This window comes from Nycticebus coucang, chromosome 5, assembly GCF_027406575.1.
Source record: "Nycticebus coucang isolate mNycCou1 chromosome 5, mNycCou1.pri, whole genome shotgun sequence".
NCBI classification, from domain to species: Eukaryota; Metazoa; Chordata; class Mammalia; order Primates; family Lorisidae; genus Nycticebus; species Nycticebus coucang.
The window spans coordinates 61,358,886-61,380,111 of NC_069784.1; the positions used below are offsets into that span (position 1 = coordinate 61,358,886).

General features: G+C 40.5%; 2 protein-coding genes across 11 annotated transcripts in view; both read left to right on the forward strand.

The window, feature by feature from the left end:
- CFAP206 (cilia and flagella associated protein 206) overlaps nucleotides 1-10,293 on the forward strand; it is a 48,190-nt gene extending 37,897 nt beyond the window's left edge. For 4 of the 5 annotated variants that reach the window (XM_053591816.1, XM_053591819.1, XM_053591818.1 and 1 more), the window contains 2 exons: nucleotides 4,886-5,029; nucleotides 9,838-10,293. In XM_053591816.1, the coding sequence (XP_053447791.1) occupies nucleotides 4,886-5,029; nucleotides 9,838-10,068 (375 nt within the window). In that variant the 3' untranslated portion in view covers nucleotides 10,069-10,293. The remainder of the gene's footprint in view (nucleotides 1-4,885; nucleotides 5,030-9,837) is intronic. The other variant, XM_053591821.1, reaches the window with a different exon arrangement.
- A 5,626-nt stretch (nucleotides 10,294-15,919) lies between these two features.
- The window catches only part of SLC35A1 (solute carrier family 35 member A1), a 47,021-nt gene continuing 41,714 nt past the window's right edge, over nucleotides 15,920-21,226 (forward strand). For 2 of the 6 annotated variants that reach the window (XM_053591839.1, XM_053591844.1), the window contains exon 1: nucleotides 15,920-16,279. In XM_053591839.1, the coding sequence (XP_053447814.1) occupies nucleotides 16,264-16,279 (16 nt within the window). In that variant the 5' untranslated portion in view covers nucleotides 15,920-16,263. Of the gene's footprint in view, nucleotides 16,280-16,408; nucleotides 16,715-18,534; nucleotides 18,741-21,226 lie in introns of those variants that run through there. The other 4 variants (XM_053591840.1, XM_053591841.1, XM_053591842.1 and 1 more) reach the window with 4 other exon arrangements.

A 21,226-nucleotide genomic window follows, 5' to 3' on the forward strand; every position in this document is an offset into this window, starting at 1 on the left:
GAAAGTCTTTCATTTTAATATGTAATTTATCATTGTTTTCTTCATGTCTTCAACTTTTTGTCTTAAGAAGTCCTCATGTGTCCTGAAATCACAAAAATATTCTCTTACATTATTTTTTTAAAAAAATGGATTTGTTTTTCATTTTTCTTTTTTCTTTCTTTTTTTTTTTTTTTTCTTGAGACAGAGCCTAACTCTGTTGCCTGGGCTGGAGTACAGTGGCGTAATCATAGTTCACTGCACCCTCCAGCTCCTGGGCTAAAGCGATCCTCCTGCCTCAGCTTCCCTGGGAGCTGGGACTACAGGTATGCACCACTGTACTGTTTTTTTAAGCTAATTTAAAAAAAAAATAGTATTTGTAGAGATAGGGTCTCAATATGGTCTTGAACTACTGGCCTCAAGCAATCCTCCCATCTTAGTCTCCCAAAGTACTAGGATTACATGCATGAGCTGCTAGAGTTTTTAATTCACTTAGATTTGATTTTTTGTGTATGGTGGGAAGTAAAGTCCCAATTTTAGATTTTTTTCATAGGTAGTGGAATTGTCTTGGACCATTTGTTTAAGTGGTCTCTCCTTTCTCCTTGGTACTCTGTGTCTTATAAATAGTCATAGACTTATTTTTGGGCTGTCTTTATGTTCAGTTACTAAGTTAAAAAAAACTTTCTATTTTGATACCTTCTAATAGTTTTATAATGTTTTTATTTATAACTAGTTCACCTTATTTTTTTTATTTTACAGCTTTTTTGAGATAAAATTAACATATTAAATTGTATAATTCAGTGTTTTTACTATTTATGTTGTGAGCATTCAAGATTCTTTCTTCTAGTTATTTTTAAATATACAGTAAGTTATTGTTAACTATAATCACCGTACCATGTCATAGAACCCTAAAATTTATTCTTGTTGTTTAACTGTAATTTTGTTCACCAACCTTTCGCTCTTCTCCTCTATCCACTACCCTTCCCAGCCTTTGGGAACCACTATTCTACTTTGTACTTCTGTGCGATCAGGTGTTTTGTTTTTTTTCAGCTCTCACATATGAGTGAGAACATGTGGTATTTATTTCTCTGTGCTTGACTTATTTCACTTAACATACTGTACTCCGAGTTCATCTGTATGCTGCAAATGATACGATATCTTATCTGTAGTGACTCATGCTGCAATAAACACGAGAGTACAGACACCTCTTTGACATACTTTTAATGACATCTTTTCCTTTGGATGTATATTTAGTAGTGGCATTGCTAGATCATATGATGGTTCTATTTTTAGTTTTTTTGAGGAACCATCATACTATTTTCCATAATGGCTGTACTAATTTACATTCCAACTAATGGTGTATAAGAGTTCCCTTTGCGTACTTGACAGCATTTGTTGTTTTTTATCTTTTTTTTTTGGCAGTTTTTGGCCAGGGCTGGGTTTGAACCCGCCACTTCCAGCATATGGGGCCAGCGCCCTACTCTGTTGAGCCACAGGCGCTGCCCTTTTTTTTTATCTTTTTGATAATAGGCATTCTAACTGGCTGGGTTTAGAATGATAAGCTCATATCTAACTTGGGTGAGATGATATTTCATTAACGTTTTGATTTGCATTTTCCTGTTGACTACTGATGTTGTGCTTTCATAGACCTGTTGGCCATTTGTGTGTTTTTTTTCCTAAGAACTATCTGTTCAGATCATTTGCCCAAGTTCATTATATATTCATATATATATATTTTTAGAGACAGAGTCTCACTTTATCGCCCTCAGTAAAATGCTGTGGCGTCACAGTTCACAGAAACCCCCAGCTCCTGGGCTTAGGCGATTCTCTTGCCTCAGCCTCCTGATAGCTGGGACTATAGGCACCCACCACAAAGCCCCGCTATTTTTTAGAAACAGGGTCTCGCTCTGGCTCAGGCTGGTCTGGAACCTGTAAGGTTAGGCAATCCACCCGCCTTGGAGTGCTAGGATTACAGGCTTGAGGCACTGTGCCCAGCCAGGATAGGCTTTATTTTGAAGGAGCAGAATCGAGTATGACCAGAAGTCAGCCCAGCTCACACAGTTTCAAGGGACTTTTATTAGTGTAGTTGGGATGTGGGAGGGGTCTGAGAGGTGAGGTTAAGTCATCTTTCCTACAGAGTGAAAGATGCTGTGTCCCAGACTGAGTTTACAATCACTACCCTCCACAAAAAATGTCAATCTTGCATGAAGGCCTTGTCTCTAGTGCCAGTCAGGACCAGGGTAGGAGATCCTGGTGCTTCCCAGGAACACCGGCCCTAAAGCATTTCAGGAGGGTGGGAGGGGGGTTACTGTGATTGTGCTTTTGGTCTCTGACCTGCTCTCTATCACTTGCTGTCCTCCCAGGATCAGTACTCTTGTCAGGGTCGTGAGGATTTATAGGAGTGTGGGAAGCAGGTTGCTTTGACTGTGCAGTTTGGTTTCTGGCCTGCTTCTTTCTCTACCTGTCTCCCAAATAGCTGTACTTTTGTCAGATTTCTAAGGATTTCTTCCCTGCATATATACACACATATACGTGAGTGTTTGTGCTATGGCCATTTATAATAGGAAGTCTCAAAGCTATTTATGGCAAAAAAAAAAAAAAATTCTTTAAATTACCCAATTAAATTTCTGAGTCATTGGTTCTTGAATTTGGTCAAGTTGTAGAGTCCCTGGAACTCACAGTTCTTTTTGAGGAACATTATAAATGCTGCTTTCTTAGAGTTAATATGTGTAATTTTGTGCTTAGATACTACATTATACAAAAATGATTGCAGGAGCCAAATACTTAAAAAATTTTAAAGAGGGGGCTGCACCTGTGGCTCAGTCAGTAAGGTGCCAGCCCCATATACTGAGGGTGGCGGGTTCAAACCCAGCCCCGGCCGAACTGCAACAACAAAAGAAATAGCCGGGTGTCATGGCGGACGCCTGTAGTCCCAGCTACTCGGGAGGCTGAGGCAAGAGAATCGCTTAAGCCCAGGAGTTGGAGGTTGCTGTGAGCTGTGTGATGCCATGGCACTCTACTGAGGGCCATAAAGTGAAACTCTGTCTCTACAAAAAAAAAAAAAAAAATTTAAAGAGAAAATTTTAATAATTAATTTTTCTGCAAATTTGGAAAAATGTCATTCATCATTTTACTTTAAATTCAAAACTCTTCAGTGGTTTATTTGTAAAATAAAATCCAAATTCCTTGGCCCAGCATTCCAGGCCTACAACCTTTTCTCCCAGTCTCCTCCGTAGTCTGTCAAGGTTCTCAGGTTCAAGAGAAAGCAAGTCTTGAACCTGATCTTACTTCTCTGTTCTTCTACTTGTTAAAGGGCAATTTTCAAAAATGGGTAAAATTATGACTCTCATACAGTTATAGAAATGGTTGTGTTAAATTAATCTACTCATTAATCCATGAAAGAATCAGGTAGATATTATAACAGATTCAAAAGAGAGTCCTAAGAACAGTTTCATTCCTAGGTCAGGAATATTTGAATGAATGTGCAAATGGATGTGACACTGATTTTTTTCTCATATGGAAAAGGAACCTCTGCAGATAGGACAATCTGTGTGTGTCTATAGACAAAAATTATTTGGCCTTTCTATCACTCATTTATAACTTACAGAGTTGTAAACTAGCTTAAAGAACTTAAAAAGCTGAGACCAGATAACTGGAAAGGTGAGCTGTGTGCAGACAGTGCGTAGTTTCCTGCTGGTGCACGAGTCCTCCCTACACACCTGTGCTGGCTTTCTTCTTTCTTTCTGCCTATTTAATCCAGTTAATACTCAACTGTTTTTCGGTGACTTCAATACCTATGGAAGTGAATTTTCCCCCTATTATATAGAATATAATTCTATATAGTGCTTATTGTCTTATTATTTACTTGCCATTTACTTGTACTATGCAGTATTGTTAATTATCTCTTTGCATGTTTTTATCTCCCTGTCTTTATTTTATTTTATTTTCCTTTATTATTATTTTGAGACAGAGTCTCACTTTGTCACCCTCAGTAGAGTGCTGTAGTGTCACAGCTTACAGCAACCTCAAACTCTTGGGTTCAAGCAATCCTCTTGCCTTAGCCCCCTGAGTAGCAGAAGCCAGGTGCCTACCACAATGCTTGGCTATTTTTAGAGATGGGGGTCTTGCTCTAGCTTAGGCTGGTCTCGAACTCCTGAGCTCAGGCATTCTACCTGCCTTGGCCTCCCACAGTGCTGGTGTTACATGTGTGAGCCACCATGCCTGCTTGTATCATAATTTTAAAAGCAGAAATTAGTTCAATTGTTAGGTACTCAGTCATCTATTGCCTGATTTGGGGAAAAAAATGAATATCTTCTCCCTCCTCTTTACTATGACCCCAGTGTCCTAAACCTTTGCTACTCGCTCTCAACAACTTCATATCCAGTATAATTGTATCTTGTTTAGCCTAGATTTACTGAATATTTAATATTGGGTTCTCTAGCAGAAACCAACATATTCAACTAAAAACAGAACAAAATGAAAATCTTGGACAACGGTGTGTTATCTATGCATAGTTCAAGTTGAAGATATGTCTTCAAGAGTTTTTGATAGTTTATGATTTACCTAACATTCAATTTTTATCCATTTTCAACAGAGTGTCCATTTATGCTTCCATGTATGCAAAGTAGGAAGAAGTATTTACTTGGGAATGAGGGATGCTTTTCCCCTTCCAAAATATACCTGCTACATTAAATTAACAAAATAAAAACACAAAGTCATAATGCCCACAAAAATAATTTCATTTAGCTCACTAATTATGAACATGTTTTCTTTGTTGGTATTTGCAAGTATATTCCATGTCCAAAGATTCTTGTTTTCCTAATCTTTTGTCAGTGTTAGCTAAATATTTTTAGTTATTGTGAATGTTTATTTTTTTACAAGGACTAATCACAAAACTCCATTTCTTTAGATGAGAGAAGTTGACAAACATTATATAAAACCAATTACAAAGTGTGAAAGTAGCTCACAGACGGATACACACATATTGCCACCAACTATTGTAAGATCATATGAATGGAATGAATGGGAATTAAGAAGAAAAGCTATACAATTGGTTTGTAACAATATTTTTAAATTTGTTTGTAGGTTGGGGTATTTTAATATGTTGTAATTATATAAGAAAAGGATTTCTATACAGAGTTCTTTGCCAACATAAAGATAATCGGTGTAATTTATAGTTTGCAAGCTTTTACATTATCGGATTGTCTTCTGATTTTAGGCATATATAGATAGATATGTGGAAGCATAAAACTGCTGTCAAATTATACTAACCAGTAACTAGAACAATGATGCTCTCTACCTAGCTATCTAATAGTTGTTTTTTTTTTTTGTAGAGACAGAGTCTCACTTTATGGCCCTCAGTAGAGTGCTGTGGCCTCACACAGCTTACATCAACCTCCAACTCCTGGGCTTAAGCGATTCTCTTGCCTCAGCCTCCCGAGTAGCTGGGACTACAGGCGCCCGCCACAATGCCCGGCTAGCTATCTAATAGTTTTAAAACTTGGTGCTAGTATTTAAAGCACTCCCAACCAGGTGGTGCCTGTAGCTCAGTGAGTAGGGCACTGGCCCCATATACCGAGGGTGGCAGGTTTGAACCTGGCCCCAGCCAAACTGCAACAAAAAAAATAGCTGGGTATTGTGGCGGGCGCCTGTAGTTCCACCTACTTGGGAGGCTGAGGCAAGAGAATCACCTAAGCTCAAGAACTGGAGGTTGCTGTTAGCAGTGACTCCATGGCATTCTACCAAGGGCAACAAAGTGAGACTCTGTCTCTAAAAAGAAAAAAAAATAGGCTTGGTGTCTGTAGCTCAAGTGGCTAAGGCACCAACCACATATACCAAAGCTGGCAGGTTCGAATACAGCCCGGGTCTGCCAAACAACAATGACAACAAGCACCAAAAAATAGTCGCCAGGAGGCTGAGGCAAGAGAATCGCTTAAGCCCAGGAGTTGAAGATTGCTGGGAGCTGTGATGCCATGGCACTCTACCCAGGGCGACAGCTTGAGGCTCTGTCTCAAAAAATAAAACAAAATAAAATAAAAAGCACTCCCAACTTCCTCTAATGGCTTAAAACATGCCATTCTCTCTTTTTTAGAACTTTTTCCTGTTAAATCACAGATATTGTCCCCTCCTATTGTCAACATATTCCCTCCAGACTCTGGGCACTCTCATCTTTCTGATTCTTGGCTACCTCAATTACGATAGGTGCCTTCCCTTAAATACTATCTTTGAAACTCTCATCCCTATCCAACTCAGGGAATTCCCCCCTACTGACCTCTTTTTTGTGTGTCTTGTCAGTATGAATGAAATAAAATCTTTTATGTCTGTAACCTTTCTTTACTATTTTATCCACCTCTTAAGCTGCAATCAGGTTTGAAAATAAAAGAAGACCACTCAAATGAGAACAAGCAGAGACTGTTTATTCAGAGCTTATAGCAGAGGAGTCAGCCACCATCAACTGGTTTGGCAGACTCAAAGCAGGTGGGAAAGTGGAAAAGCTTTATAGTGAGACAAGAGGGGAGGCTTGAAGTGTTCTCTGGCTGGAAGTTGTGGACGTGAGAAAACTAGAGGCTAGCTATTAGCAGAAGCCAGGCATCTTATGTGATTGGTTTGGTGAGCATATTTGGTTTTCTGTGATTAGTCCTAAGGTTGGGGAGGAGGGGCAAAAAATAGACAATCTGGCCAAATCCTGAACATTCTGGGCCAATTTCCACAGCCACCTCTACAGAGGTTGAGGTTTGGCTCTGAGTCTGTTCTGTTGTTACCTGTGATCTAGCCTCTGTCCATTTAGATATCCAGTCTCTGAGGCCTCCCACTGACCACATCACTCCCTCTGCCACTCACCTGCATGGCAGCTTTCTAGTGTCTTGATTTCCTGGGATGAGGGAGGACCAGCTTCTCTATTTATCTCCTAGATGATCCTTCCATTAGCATTACTATCAGTTATTCTTCTGTAGTTCATGAAAGGCCCATACCCCATATTCTTTTCTATTATTTACTAAACTAATTTGAGTTCATTAGAGATTCTTAGGTAACATATATGTTGGGGTCTTGCCCTGGGGACAGGGTCTGCTAAGACCTGTGGAACTGGCGACAACCGAATGAAGAAATACAAAGTTTGAAACAACGACAAAGAAAGAGACATGAGACACAGAACAGAATTAAAGATGGGAGCTCAGGGGTCTGTTGCCCGTTTGTGGGATTCCAGCAATGGCCCTGAGTGTTTGCTCCACTCTGCTTTTGTTGGAGTCTGTTTTCCCAGAGAGTAAGATGAGGGATGGAGCAAAGTCACCAGCAGTTTCTCTGAGTGAGCATATCAGCTCCTATTGTTATTAAGGGTTTGAGTAGACTTGAGTAATCTGAAATCTGAGCCTTGTATTGGGAGAGCCTTCTGCTTGAGATCATACACACATATTTCTAGGGAGGTGTTAACTGTGCTAGTTCCCTGTGGAGTAAAATGCCGCTGGTGTTAATCTCCTCTGAGGAATCTGGTGGGAGGGAGGAATTTTCCTCCCATCATTACCACAAAGGATCTTCCTCTGCAATAAGGGATATAAGCTCTTCTGCCCATATCTCAGGGCTTGAGCTACTCCCTTGATCTCTACCCCAGGCAAATGCAAATCTCCACAATGGGTATCTGCTTTGCCTGTTTACTAGGCAGGAGATGACCCAGTTAATGTATCTTTCTAGGTCTTACCATAGCCTCTTCTATGACCATTTTTCCTCAGAGTGCTCATAGATCCAGCAGGGGTTGTAAGGGGTTGTAAGCTGTATCCCCAACAGGCTAGAACAGGGGTCCTCAAACTACGGCCTGCGGGCCACATGACGCACTGTGATTGTATTTGTTCCCGTTCTGGTTTTTTACTTCAAAATAAGATATGTGCAGTGTGCATAGGAATTTGTTCGTAGTTTTTTTTTTTTTTTAAACTATAGTTTGGCCCTCCAACGGTCTGAGGGACAGTGAACTGGCCCCCTGTTTAAAAAGTTTGAGGACCCCTGGGCTAGAATTTCAGAAAAGGCAAGAAGCTTCCTAGCAATGGCTAGCTTAAATGTAAACTAGCTGACTTTTCTTTGTTCTGACTCACTCAGCCTACTTTTCAATTTTCCTCTTTTTATAGGGGTGCTTTCCCTTGCCAAGAATGGGGTCTTCAATCCCCATTCTCCCTACACATATATATCCCCTTACCTTGTTCTTTAGGAGATAATAGTCCACCAATGCTTTTTGGTACCTCTTGGTAAATGTGTAACAGAAGTAAAATTAAGATTCTACTAAATGAAGTTAGGTGATATTTTAAGTTGGGATTGAGATACAACTAGGTAAAGAAGAGGGAGGCAGGGGCTCCATAGGATATCAGAGTCAGAGGTGACACCAGAGGTGTGGGCAGCAACTGCTGCCCTCTCTTCCCATAGGTATAATTATCCCCTGGAATTGCATTATGTTGAATGCCTGCTCCCCAAGTATTATCAACCCAACCTGTTGATAAAGCTAAGTTTATTGCTTTATAGTTGTAAGGGAAATCACCACCACAAGAGAGCTTTGGCAACGTCTCAGAGCAGTGACAGTAAAGTCAGAATTTATGAGAATTTGGAGTTTGTTGAGACAAGTCTTTGAACTCCTGAGGCAGGTCAGAGGGGTCAAATGGGGGTTTGAATAGGACAGGTGGAAATCATGAAACAGCAGTCCAGTTTTTGTCAGAATATCAAGAAGATGTTTGAGGCAAGGGATGAAAAATCTTAGGCCTTCAATTGTATATTGATGCTTACTATTGAAGAGTTGATTCTTCTTTCAAAAAGATCTGTCATGAGCCATCAAGTAATTTTCTTGGGAAAAAATCTCTTGGAAAGTAAAATTATGCCAATGAAGAGAGTGGAATAGTAAAGTCATATTAATGTAAATGGGAAGCTGGGGGAGGAGAGTGGTTTGGGTTCTGAGTCACCTGCAATATCCCAGAATCTGATTTCAATTCCCCTTCACTCACATGCTCAGAGTTTTCCCTTTGCTTTCATGATAACCTCAGCACCCTTATTCTCCTTTCTGTAAGCTCTTCCTTGTTCTCTGAGTAATCTGCTTAACTTATGTTTACTAGTAACCCATAAAGAAAATAAGCAAAATGTAGAATAATGTAAAATATAGATGGAAACGTCAGAGCTTTTAATATTAAAAGTCTAGGGTGAAACCCATTTTAAAAAGACAATACTGTATAAATCTTAAATGTTTTTCTTTACAAAAGTAATTATGGTGGAAAAATACAAATTATATGAATCTTAAAGTATAATGAAGGAATTAGAAGATCATGTTAACAAATAATTGACTGAGCTAACATAACTTTGAATTTATTCTTTCTTTGAGTCCATTTTCCACATTTTGTGTATTTCTCTATTTCTTTTTCTTTTCTTTTCTTTCTTTTTTTTTTTTTTTTGAGACAGAGCCTCAAGCTGTTACCCTTGGTAGAGTGCTGTGGCATCACAGCTCACAGCAACCTCTGACTCCTGGGCTTAAGCGATTCTCTTGCCTCAACCTCCCAAGTAGGTGGGACTATGGGGACCTGTCACAATGCCCGGCTATTTTTTGGTTGTAGTTGTTATTGTTGTTTGGCAGGCCCAGCTGAATTCGAACCCACCAGCTCTGGTTGAGCTACAGGTGCCGAGCTTATTTTTCTATTTCTTAGAAAAAGGTATTTGATTTTTGATTAATGTTGTAGATTTTCTAATGTTCTAACGTTTTACAGAAAAATGCTATGTATAGGATTAATTTTTTTGTGGAATGAGAGAAAAAAGTAGGCAGATATTAACTAGTACCTGATAATATTTTATATTATTTGTCTTCTCACAAAATATTAATTCCTGTATTCTCTTTCTATTTAGGCCAATTTGCGTCAGAAAGTTACTCACTCAGTACAAACTGATCTTAGTCACATGCGAAGAGAAAATTATTCCCAGGTGTACCCTGCAAAGGACTCTGGCACCCAGTCCCTGAGGGAAGGCAGCTCTCGAGTGCCCAGGCCTCAGATTTACTTGGCTGGTCTTCGAGGAGGACAGGGCACAGTCACTCACGGGGTCAAGGTGAACTTAACTAGAGCTGTTGATGAAACCTAGTTAGATACCATATTTTTTAAAGTAGATGTTACCCAATTAATGAACAATGGCAATTAGTATTTTACATCTATGAAAATTAATTTTGTGAGGGTAGGACATTCATTGGTTAGGTGACTGTTGGATTCCTATATTCTATCAAACTGCAGCAAAAAACTAGAAGTTGTTTTCTGTAACATATTTTTATTCTATTAAAATAGAAAAGTAAAACTGTCCATTTATCATTTATTTGTTAAAGGAACTTTAGCAGTCCTGAGGCTAAGTAAGGCAGGAGGATCTCAGGAGCCTAGGAGTTTGAGGTTGCTGTGAGATGAGGCCACCACACTGTACCTAGGGTGACAGAGACTCTGTCTCAAAAAAAAAAAAAAATTTCGGCAGCATTAAGATTGAAATTATGATGCCAATTAGATACTAATGTTTTATAAGATTATCATTACTGGATGGTCGGCGCCTGTGGCTCAGTGGGTAGGGTGCTGGCCCCATATACAGAGGGTGGCATGTTCGAACCCGGCCCTGGCCAAACTCCAACAACAACAACAAAAATAGCCAGGCATTGTGGCAGGTACCTGTAGTCCCAGCTGCTTGGGAGGCTGAGGCAAGAGAATCACCTAAGTCCAGGAGTTGGAGGTTGCTGTGAGCTGTGATGCCACAGCTTTCTACTGAGGGCAATAAAATGAGACTCTGTCTCTGTTTAAAAAAAAAAGAAGATTATTATTACTGGAATAGAAGGTTGTTCATTCTTAAAATCATATTTAGTGTCAAACATTATAATGGTAAAACAGTATTTCCAGCTTGAGTAGCTATTAAATGTTAACATAGATTAAACTGATATACAATAAAACCTAATTTGGAACAAATTGGAGAAAAGGCCCATATATTTTACATGAAATCTGTATCTCTGCCCTTTGGGGAAACAATTAGAGTATCTGGTAAAACTCGGCTAGCATTACTGCCAGTAGCAGTTCTGCCCCTCTGCAGGGCAGGGCTCAGTCCTCGGCCGCAGCTCCTCTTCCCTGCAGGCCTTTCACCTCCTTGTCTTATTTGCCCGACTGTAGGCAATTGTGTTTAGGGCACCTGTGAATGCTGCTAGCTAAGCTTTAGAGCTGTGGCTTTATTACTGCTCTGCCTACTTCTAATAACAACTCCAGGTAATAAAGTCCATATGGCAGGCCTGTTAAGCTTGCCCTGATAGCTGGGTAGTCATTTGTATTTAGCATATTCTTTTCTGCACAGGTGATTTTTTCTAAGGTATTTGTATAAATTGTTTTCTATGTAGGTTAAGTTATTTATAATTCAAATGTGCTTTGAAATCCATTTTCTACATGTATACTTCAAACATACCTACTTCTGTCATGATTCACATTCCTCTAGTTTAAAAATGATGTTAAAGGATCATGCCTGTAATCCTAGCACTGTGGGAGGCTGAGGTGGGTGGATCACTTGAGACCCTATCTCTACTAAAAATAGAAAAAGTAGCAAGGCATTGAGCCAGGGGCCTATATAGTCCCAGCTATTCAGGACCAGGAGTTTAAGGTTGCTGTGAGATGTGATAAGGCCATAGCACTCTATCTAGGGGGACAGAGTAAGACTCTCTCTCTTAAAAAAAAAGATGTTGAAGATTGGCTGGCTGGCTGTTAAGGCAGGGCCTGGGGGAGTCTATTTATTTATTTATTTATTTTTTTGAGCTCCTGAGCTCAAGCAATCCACCCACCTCAGCCTCCCAGAGTGCTAGGATTACAGGTGTGAGCCACTGTGCCTAGCCAGGGTGATTGTAAACTCTGGAAATTCAGGAATGTGATTTTATCTGTCTGGTTAACCCTCATCTAGAAAAGAATGGCTGTAAGCCACAGTTTGGGGTTATCATGTTAGGGCCAGGAGTGGAATGACCAAGTGAATAAAAAATACCAAATCTAATCTGAAAAGCAAAACTTAGTATTGGAAAGTCACCTGGGAAACACAGCAGAATCAGAGTAAGGGAAGGCAGATCAGATACCAGACCCTCACTCTCCTAGGACCTCCACCTAAAGGTTCAAGCCCCATCTTAAAGATTTCAAATATCTGCTAGGCTAGTCAGAGGATCACTCTCATTTCAGCAGGTCACAGAACAAAATAATTTTGCTGACAAATTTGTTTCTCCTTTCTTTTTTTTTTTTTGTGGTTTTTCGCCGGGGCTGGGTTTGAACCCGCCACCTCCGGCATATGGGATCGGCACCCTACTCCTTGAGCCACAGGCGCCGCCCTGTTTCTCCTTTCTTATTTTCTTCTGTGGTCAAAGGCCTCACCACCTTTACTCAGTAGCATAAACTAAAAATGTGATTGCCTTTCTCTCATAGCCCCTAGTTAATCAGAAAAGATAACATGTTCAGCACTAGTAAAATTGAGTTTAAGGGATGAAAAAAGATAGTAAAGTAGGGATGATAGGAATTTGGGTGGAACAAAGATAATTTGGGAGGTTATCTTCACGGGAAGGGACGTGTATGATGAGGAGGAAGAGGAGGTAAGATTGACTGATGGTCAGAGGAGTTGAAAAATATGATGGAAGAAAAGTCCAGCTCTTGCACTTGCTAGCTGTATTAAATACTCTCTGCTGCAGTTTCATTATCATAGAAATGAGGATAATAATAGTTCCCAACGTATTGAGTTGTCATGGGGATTAAAAGAGATAACCCATTAAAGCACTTATCTGGTAAGTGCTTTGTTAGAGTTAGCCAAGGGAGGAGTGACTGTCCCTTATCTCACTTCTACTGTACCTCCATCCTCATTTTTTCCACTTTTTGTTTTCTAGCTCTTAATGCTTAGAGTAATACTTGCATGTTATGATTTTCAATAAGTTATGAATAGGGCGGCACCTGTGGCTCAGTGGGTAGGGTGCTGGCCCCATATACCGAGGGTGGCAGATTCGAACCTGGCCCCTGCCATACTGCAACAAAATATAGCCGGGCATTGTGGTGGGTGCCTGTAGTCCTAGCTAGTTGGGAGGCTGAGGCAAGGGAATTGCCTAAGCCCAGGAGTTGCAGGTTGCTGTGAGCTGTGACGCCATGGCACTCTACTGAGGGCAATAAAGTGAGACTCTGTCTCTAAAAAAAAAAAAAAAAATAATAATAATGTTATGAATAAAGAAACAAAAGAGGATGATGAATTAGAAAAACTCAATGAAGTAGGTGGCTGCTGAGCTGTCTTTTAATAGCGTTGGCTTGAGTAAAAATAAGATTGTAGTGAAACAAAATGGTTGATATAGGTACAAATGATCAATGTCTGCTGAACAGGAAAAGGAAATCAAGATCATTGTAACTGAAAAAGGAAGCAGAGACAAGGGAGAGTGAAGCTCCAATAAGAAATGTTTGGATACTGATTATTAGTCAAGTTTAACTGTTAGTCCACGGGTTGAATTTTACATTATCCCCTGTATCTTTTTATTTTCCCAATTATAAATTGCAACATTTCTTTTGGCTTGATTTTTAGTAATATTGCAACATAGGACAAAATAGTTTTAAATAACAACAGCTTAACTGGGTTTGAATGCTGAATAGAATGAAAGTAATATGCTTAAACTGTCATGGAAACATGGATTGTTTAGGTATCTGTATTTGCCTATATGTTCTTTCTGGTTAATTCTTTACTATAGACATTACCATGTTTAATAATTACATAGCTACCATATTTAATGAGAACCTCCTTAAGAAGCCATTAATATTTGCTTCCTCACAGCTTTTTTATTTAATTAAAAGTTCATACTTTTGCTTTATTACAAATGGATGCATGTATAATACCAGGCTTCCTTTTGTACAGCTTTCTGAGACTAGGGCAGCTTTCATACCTGAGCAGGGATACAAGTGAGCAGGGTGTTGAGGCAGTTTGCTGGGGACAAGCAGGACTGTCAATGTTTCAAATGGTAACAGCAGTGGCTCCTCAGAGACTGAAGGACAGGTTGTCAAGTGAATTGCCTCACACCTCACATGTTGAGGATTGCTGCTGCTTGCTCTAATTAGCAATGATACTAGCTATTAGTAAAGAAAGCAAGCCATATGTAAAAGAAATGGATTAAATCAATATTTTTTTCTCCAAGACTTAGGATAATTCAGAGTGAGGAAGTAAAAATTAGCCCAGATTAAGACTGTAAATATCCACTTGGCCATTAACTGGGCTGGGATAACAAACAGATAAAACCTGCTGCAAAGTAAACAGGAAATACTATTTCTTCTAAGGATATACTGAAGCTGTAAAGTGTAATAACATCTGTCATCTTTGAGTGTTTATTTCTAATTCACTGAAAAAAATTTGTTCTAAAATCATACACAATAAGGATGTTGCTGCTTGAAATGGTTAGTGAGAAGGAAACATCTTATTCTTGCTTGGAAGATCTAAGTCACTTTGATACAGAGGAGTAGCCTTAAATAAATGGGCTCCTGAATACAATATTACACATCCATAGTAATTTTGTAGTTTTCAAGAAACAAGACAGAACTATTCCATAGTCCCTATCTCATGTTGACCTCTAGACAACAGGATCCTGAGACTGTTCTATAGTCTATACCTATTATTGATCTGCTTTGAGTCTATTAAAATACCACTTCCTTTAAATTTCACTTAACCCCATCCTTGCCTAAAATTCCAGAAATCTTTCCGTTTCTTTGGTTCCTGAGACATTCCCTGGTTTCCCTCATTGGAATAACCAACTTTGTCAGAGTATAGTTTGACAGATTTTTCTCTGGTGGTCTTGATTGGGTTAGGACAAAGGGGCGTCAAAGCCTGTCAAGGTTCAAGTGAATGAAGCAGACTTTGGGGACCATAAACATCTGTAATAAAAGTAGGATTCATAGCATGATGTTATGTGAACCAGAAATGCTACAAAAATGGCCCAGCAGTATTTTACCCACTACCCTAACTTGTGTGTTTGTCACCAAAAAGAACCCTGGTTCCTTAAAGTGCACTTAATTCCACCAGCTATGACAGGGGAAAAATCAAGATTGGCTTGGAATCTCTTGTGGCTAGAAATAAAAAAGTTTGAAAAAGCAGATCCAGACTTTATTTTTATTTTTTTTGTAGAGACAGAGTTTCACTTTATGGCCCTAGGTAGTGTGCCATGGCGTCACATAGCTCACAGCAACCTCCAACTCCTGGGCTTAAGCGATTCTCTTGCCTCAGCCTCCGGAGCAGCTGGGACTACAGGCACCCGCCACAACGCCCGACTATTTTTTTTTTTTGTAGAGACAGAGTCTCACTGTACCGCCCTCGGGTAGAGTGTCGTGGCGTCACACGGCTCACAGCAACCTCTAACTCTTGGGCTAACGCGATTCTCCTGCCTCAGCCTGCGACTATTTTTCTGTTGCAGTTCGGCCGGGGCCGGGTTTGAACCCGCCACCCTCGGTATATGGGGCCGGCGCCCTACTCACTGAGGCACAGGCGCCGCCCCAGATCCAGACTTTAAAAAGGGGAAGGCTTACAAGGACCATACTGGGACAATTTGAGCATGAAAAGGAACTCAAGATGTGAGGTGTGAGGTAACAAGGAAAGGCAATGAACTAGGTGAAAGTTATAAAAGTTGCCCAAAGTAGACTCTGTTCCTTTTTTTTTTGTAGAGACAGCATCTCACTTTATCACCCTCCATATTGCCCTACAGAGCTGTGGCATCACAGTTCACAGCAACCTCCAACTCTTGGGCTTAGGCGATTCACTTGCCTCAGCCTCCAGAGTAGCTGGGACTACAGGCGCCCGCCACAACGCCCGGCTATTTTTTTGTTGCAGTTTGGCCGGGGTCGGGTTCGAACCTCCCACCCTTAGTATATGGGGGCGGCGCCCTGTCCATTGAGCCACAGGCACCGCCCTAGACTCTGTTCCTTAGGCGCCTGTCGGTCGTTGGTGACTGGAGCGAACCTGCCCACCAGCCCCTCCGCTGGCGGGCTCTGCACGGACTACAACTTCCAGCGGGCGCCGCGCGGCCCCAGCTCGGCTTCCCGGCGGCCGAGCGAGGTCACGGACGCACTGTCCTGCCGCGGTTCTCACGCCGGCCACCGAGGACTCGCCGGAGAGGCCTCCCGAGTTCGAGTTCTTCCAATCTCGGGGAGCGACTTGGACTCCCGAACCCAATTCTGGAGCGTGGCCAGGCGCGTAGCCGGCGGGCGGGCGGCGCTCTAGGCCAGGCGGCGACGTCTTGGTGGCCTCGGAAGGGCGCGTCCGCCGCTCCGGGCCGCGGGGACCATGGCCGCCTCGAGAGGTGAGGCGTGGGGGCGGGCGGCGGGTCACGGCACCCTCGGCGCCTGGGAGCCCTGGGGCTGGGCCGAGGCGGCGGCAGCGGCGTTTGCTGCGGGGCGGGTCTGGGGCCGAGACCTCGGGGCTCCGAGACCGGGGCGGGGACCGACGCTGAAGAGCGGCTCCGGAGAGGACCCCTGCCTCGCCCAGCGGGAGGCAGGCGGGGTGCCGCGCGTCGGTCCCTTGTCTGCCCGCTGCCCCGCAGGTGCTGGGATACCGACAGGCGTGCCGGGTACGGGCCGCAGGCTTGGGCCCTGTAGCAGCCGCCGCCAGCATCGCCGGGGCGAGGCGTGTTAGCCGCTCTGAAACCAAAAAGACACGGAACAGCTGTTGACAAGAGCGACTCCCAAGGAATATGCCGGTGTGGGTAGGAAGAACCCTTGGGCAGTTGGGTTGGAAGGTGAGATCCACAACCTTCCTCCCAGGAATGGCACATTCGGATGATAATTGGTGACTAATTGCCATTTAAAGAGGTGGATCTAATTAACTCCACAGCAGCACTTTCGTTTTGCCAAGCCGGGGTCTGAGTTGGGTGGGGCCAGAGCTGAGTGCTTGGACTGCAGAACGGTCGGGGGTGCGGTCGGATGACTCCGGGTCCCTCCAAAGCAGAGCGCTTAGCCTCACCTTTGGTAAATGCTGAGCAAATATTTAATGACTGTCTTTTTGCGTGGATGCCAAATTATTTTCCTTTTGAGGGAGTCTACATTTAGCATCTGCCTTTGCCCAAGGGCACCCTCTGTAGTTTCATTTGCGTATCCTATGTATTCTTCCGTTTTAACAAGTCCAACTTTAAGAAACTTTAACTACACAGGAAATAGAGAAAAAATAGTATCGTTTTGATAACTAACATAAAATAGAGACAGCGAAATTAACGGGAACAAAAACTTAAACATTACAGAAGCCAAATCGTTACCTGAAATAGCCGCAACACTTTACGGATTTAGACTTAGAGCCAGTACGTTATTTGTTGTGTCACAAGTCTGATATGCCCGGTGGAAATGTATGCAGTTTCCGTAGTTAACTGATATGCACAAAGGATTTAACTGTAAGTTGCTTATGGAGGGCATTTTCCACACATAAACAAAAACCGTTTGGGAGCTAAGGGGAACTTTATGAGAAGTAGAGAATAATGCAGGTTTAAGATGTGACTGCCAGTTGAGTTGTGGGCTAGGTTTACAGTTATCAGCCTTGGGCATGATTGAATTCTTCGCAAAACTTAAAGTGATTACATATCATGAACTTTTGATATTAGCCTGAAAAAACTGAAATTTTATAATGGAGAATTTGTGAGTGGAGTGAAGAAGAAATTTTTGATCTAATGCTAAACTAAAATGTCAGAGAAAATCGTGCTGAAAAACATTAAGTATTTTTTAAAATCTGAAATATGTTTTTAAAATAGTATTCCATATCAAATTCTAATATGTTTTGCAAAAATCTAAGCTTGTTTGGTTACCCTTCTATTTAAATCAGTAGTTATTTTCAAGAATATAATATGTATTTGGCTGGACACAGTGGCACACACCTGTAATCCCAGCACTCTGGGAGGCTGAGGAGGGAGGATTGTTTGAACTCAGGAATTTGAGACCAGCCTGAGCAAGAGTGAGATCTCTGTCTCTACTAAAAATAGGAAAAAATAGTGCATGTCGTTTCAGCTGCTTCGGAGCAAAGACAGGAGGATCACTTGAGCCTAGGAGTTTAAGGTTGCAGTGAGCCGTGAAGACAAGACTGCACTCTACTCGGGGTGATGGAGTGGGAGTCCTCTCTCTATCTCTTTCTCTCTCAAAAAAAAAAAAAAAAGTATATGTATACATTCCCAAATAATCAGTATGCAAATAGGTATTTTTTAAAGTTGATGACAGAATAACAGAATATGTTTGCAGGCTATAAATATTTGGTTTAATGTTTTAATATTCACTATGTTATTTTTGGAATCAAGAATGTGTACTACAACTAAAATTTAGTTTTTAGTTTGGTAGTACTAACCTTTTATTTACGAAGATGTTGATAATCTAGGACATGATTTAGCAAACTTTTCTGTGAAGGGATGGCTGGATGGTCTCTTGTCATAACTGCTCAACTTTACTGTTGTAGGAGAAAAAGTAGTCCAGAAGGACAATTTGGAAACAAATTATCCTGGCTATATTCCAAGAAAACTTTATCCATGGACACTAAAATTTGAATTTTATATACTTTTCACATATCACAAAATGTTATTTAAAGTTTTTTCCAGATAAGCTAACCTGAGAAGGAAATCAAGGGAAGGAGGAGAAAGAGAAAGAAATGATTGCTTCTCAGGGAATGCTGACATTCAAAGACGTGTCTATGGAATTCTCTATGAATGAGTGGGCCTGCCTGGACTCTGATCAGCAGAATTTGTATTGGGATGTCATGTTCGAGAACTGTAGAAACCTGGTCTTCCTAGCAAGGTAATACATTGCCAGTTGGAGATGCCCAACAAGAGTCATGTTCCTTTTTTCTAATAAAACAAGGGCTTGCTGTCTTTACTAAGCCAGACCTCATCACCTGTCTGGAGCAAAGCAAAGCACTCTGGTGAAGACATACCAGACTGTAATCAAGCACCCAGCTATATCTAATCATTCTACGCAAGACCATTTGTAAGAACTGGGCACAAATATTTTATGCCCACTAGGAAAGTGTGTATGAGTGTAAGCACCAGAAAGTATATTTTAGTGGACTTGACCAATGTTTAACAGCTACACATGGCAAAATCTTTCAATGTAGTAAATGTTTCACAGTCTTGAGACAGTTGTCAAGTCTAAACAGACATAAGATGCTATATAGTGTAGAGAAAACTTTTAAATGTAAAAAGTATGAGAAAGCCTCTAACATATGCTCACACATTACTAAACATAATTCATATTGGAGAAAAACAGTACAAATGTAAAGAAGGTAAAAAAGTCTTCAAATCCTGATCAAGCGTATCTAAGCTTAAGAGACTTCATAATGGAGAGAAACCCTACAAGTGTGAAAATTATGACAAGTGTCTTTGCCACAGATCAAAATATTGTAATCATAAGGATATTGATACTGTAGTAAAACTCAACAACTATAAAGAATATGACAAACTTATCAACTCACTCCTTTCTGGATGTAAAAGAATTCATTCTAGAGAGAAACCCTACAAATGTCAAGAATGTGGTAAAGTCTTTAACCTTAGTTCAGCCCTCACTAAACATCAAAGAATTCATTCTGGAGAGAAACCCTACAAATGTCAAGAATGTGACAAGTCCTTTAACCAGTACTCATACCTTTCTAGACATCAAAGAATTCATTCTGGAGAGAAACCCTACAAATATCAAGAACATAGTATTAGTTCAACCCTTACTGAACATTAAGGAATTTCTTCTGGAGAGAAACCGTACTAACATCAAGAATGTGGTAAAGTCTTTAACCTTAGTTCAACCCTTACTAAATATCAAAGAATTGATTCTGGTGAAAAACCCTACAAATATCAAGAATGTGTCACAGCTTTTAACCAGTACTCACACTTTTCTGCACATCAAAGAATTCATTTTGGATAGTAACCCTACAAATGTCAACAATGTGGCAAAGCCTTTTAGTCAGTATTTGAAACTTTCTAGACATACAAGTATTCATTCTGGAGAGAAACCGTATAAATAGGGACAGTGTGGCAAACCCTTTAACTCACATCGAAACCGCACTGTACATAAAAGAAATCATACAGAATAGAAACTTTCCAAATATAAAGAATGTGGAAGAACCTTTATCTGGTATTGATAACTTGCTAAGCATAAAAGCATTCACACTGGAGAGAAATCTAGTGTGTACAAATGGGAACAGTGTGACAGTGCCTTTAACAGGAGGTCACACCTTACTATACAATAAGTATTCATATTGGTGAGAAATCTTACAGAAGTAAATAATGTGGCAAAGGTTTATTTGGTCTAAAGCCCATGAGAAATCATACCAGAGAAATATTGTAACAATACGAAGATGTGGCAAAGTCTTATGGCAGTAGTCACAGTTTTCCATACACAAATTGAAGAGAAACTCTACAAATATGGAAGAACTTGACAAGTGTTTAACTTGTGCTCAAAGCTTACTACATATGAAAAATTTATAGCAGAGAAAACTCCAACAAATGTGAAGAAAGTGTTGAATCCTATAACCAGTACTCATACTTTTCAGTATATAACAGAATTCATAGAGAAATATTTCTCACACTTCTAATCACAATTCATATGGACAAAATGCTTGACAAATGTCAACCATATCTCAAAGCCTTAAAGTTGTGTTTATCCTGTTAGGAGGTCTGAGGAGAGACAGGGGCAGATAATACTAAGAGATGCTTTGTCCATACTAAAAGGAACAAATTGATCAGAAAGGGCTTCCAAGAAAGAAAAGCTGGCATTTTAAAAAGGCTTTCAAAAATGGAAATGATGTTTGCTCTACAAAATGAGTCTTAGAGGTAGAGAGGGCACAATGTGGAGATATGGCCAAGGCCACAAAATGGCGTCTTTGGAGAGTGCATACAAGTAAGGTGACAGTAGGCTCAAGTGACCTATTTTCATTAACATAGTACAATTTACACCAGGTCTATCACACTTTACAAAAAATGATAACTTCTGGAAATTGCCTTGTAGGTATAGAAAGTGGGAAGACTCTCATTCGGGAAGTTTTCCTACTTTCCAAGAAAATTCATGAATATTTTACCCCTACACCAGTTAACATAGAATTGGGAAATCAGCATAAAGGGGAAACATCTTACTAAACCCAGGGTCTTCTTCACTTGAAAATGTAGCTATGTTTCTTCTCTGGAGCGTACTGTCTTTTAATAAACTTTGACCTTTTGCTTACTTGTAAAAAAAAAAAAAAGTTTTTTCCCAACAATTTGAAAATTATTTAATAAAACTATTCTGAGCTCATGGGC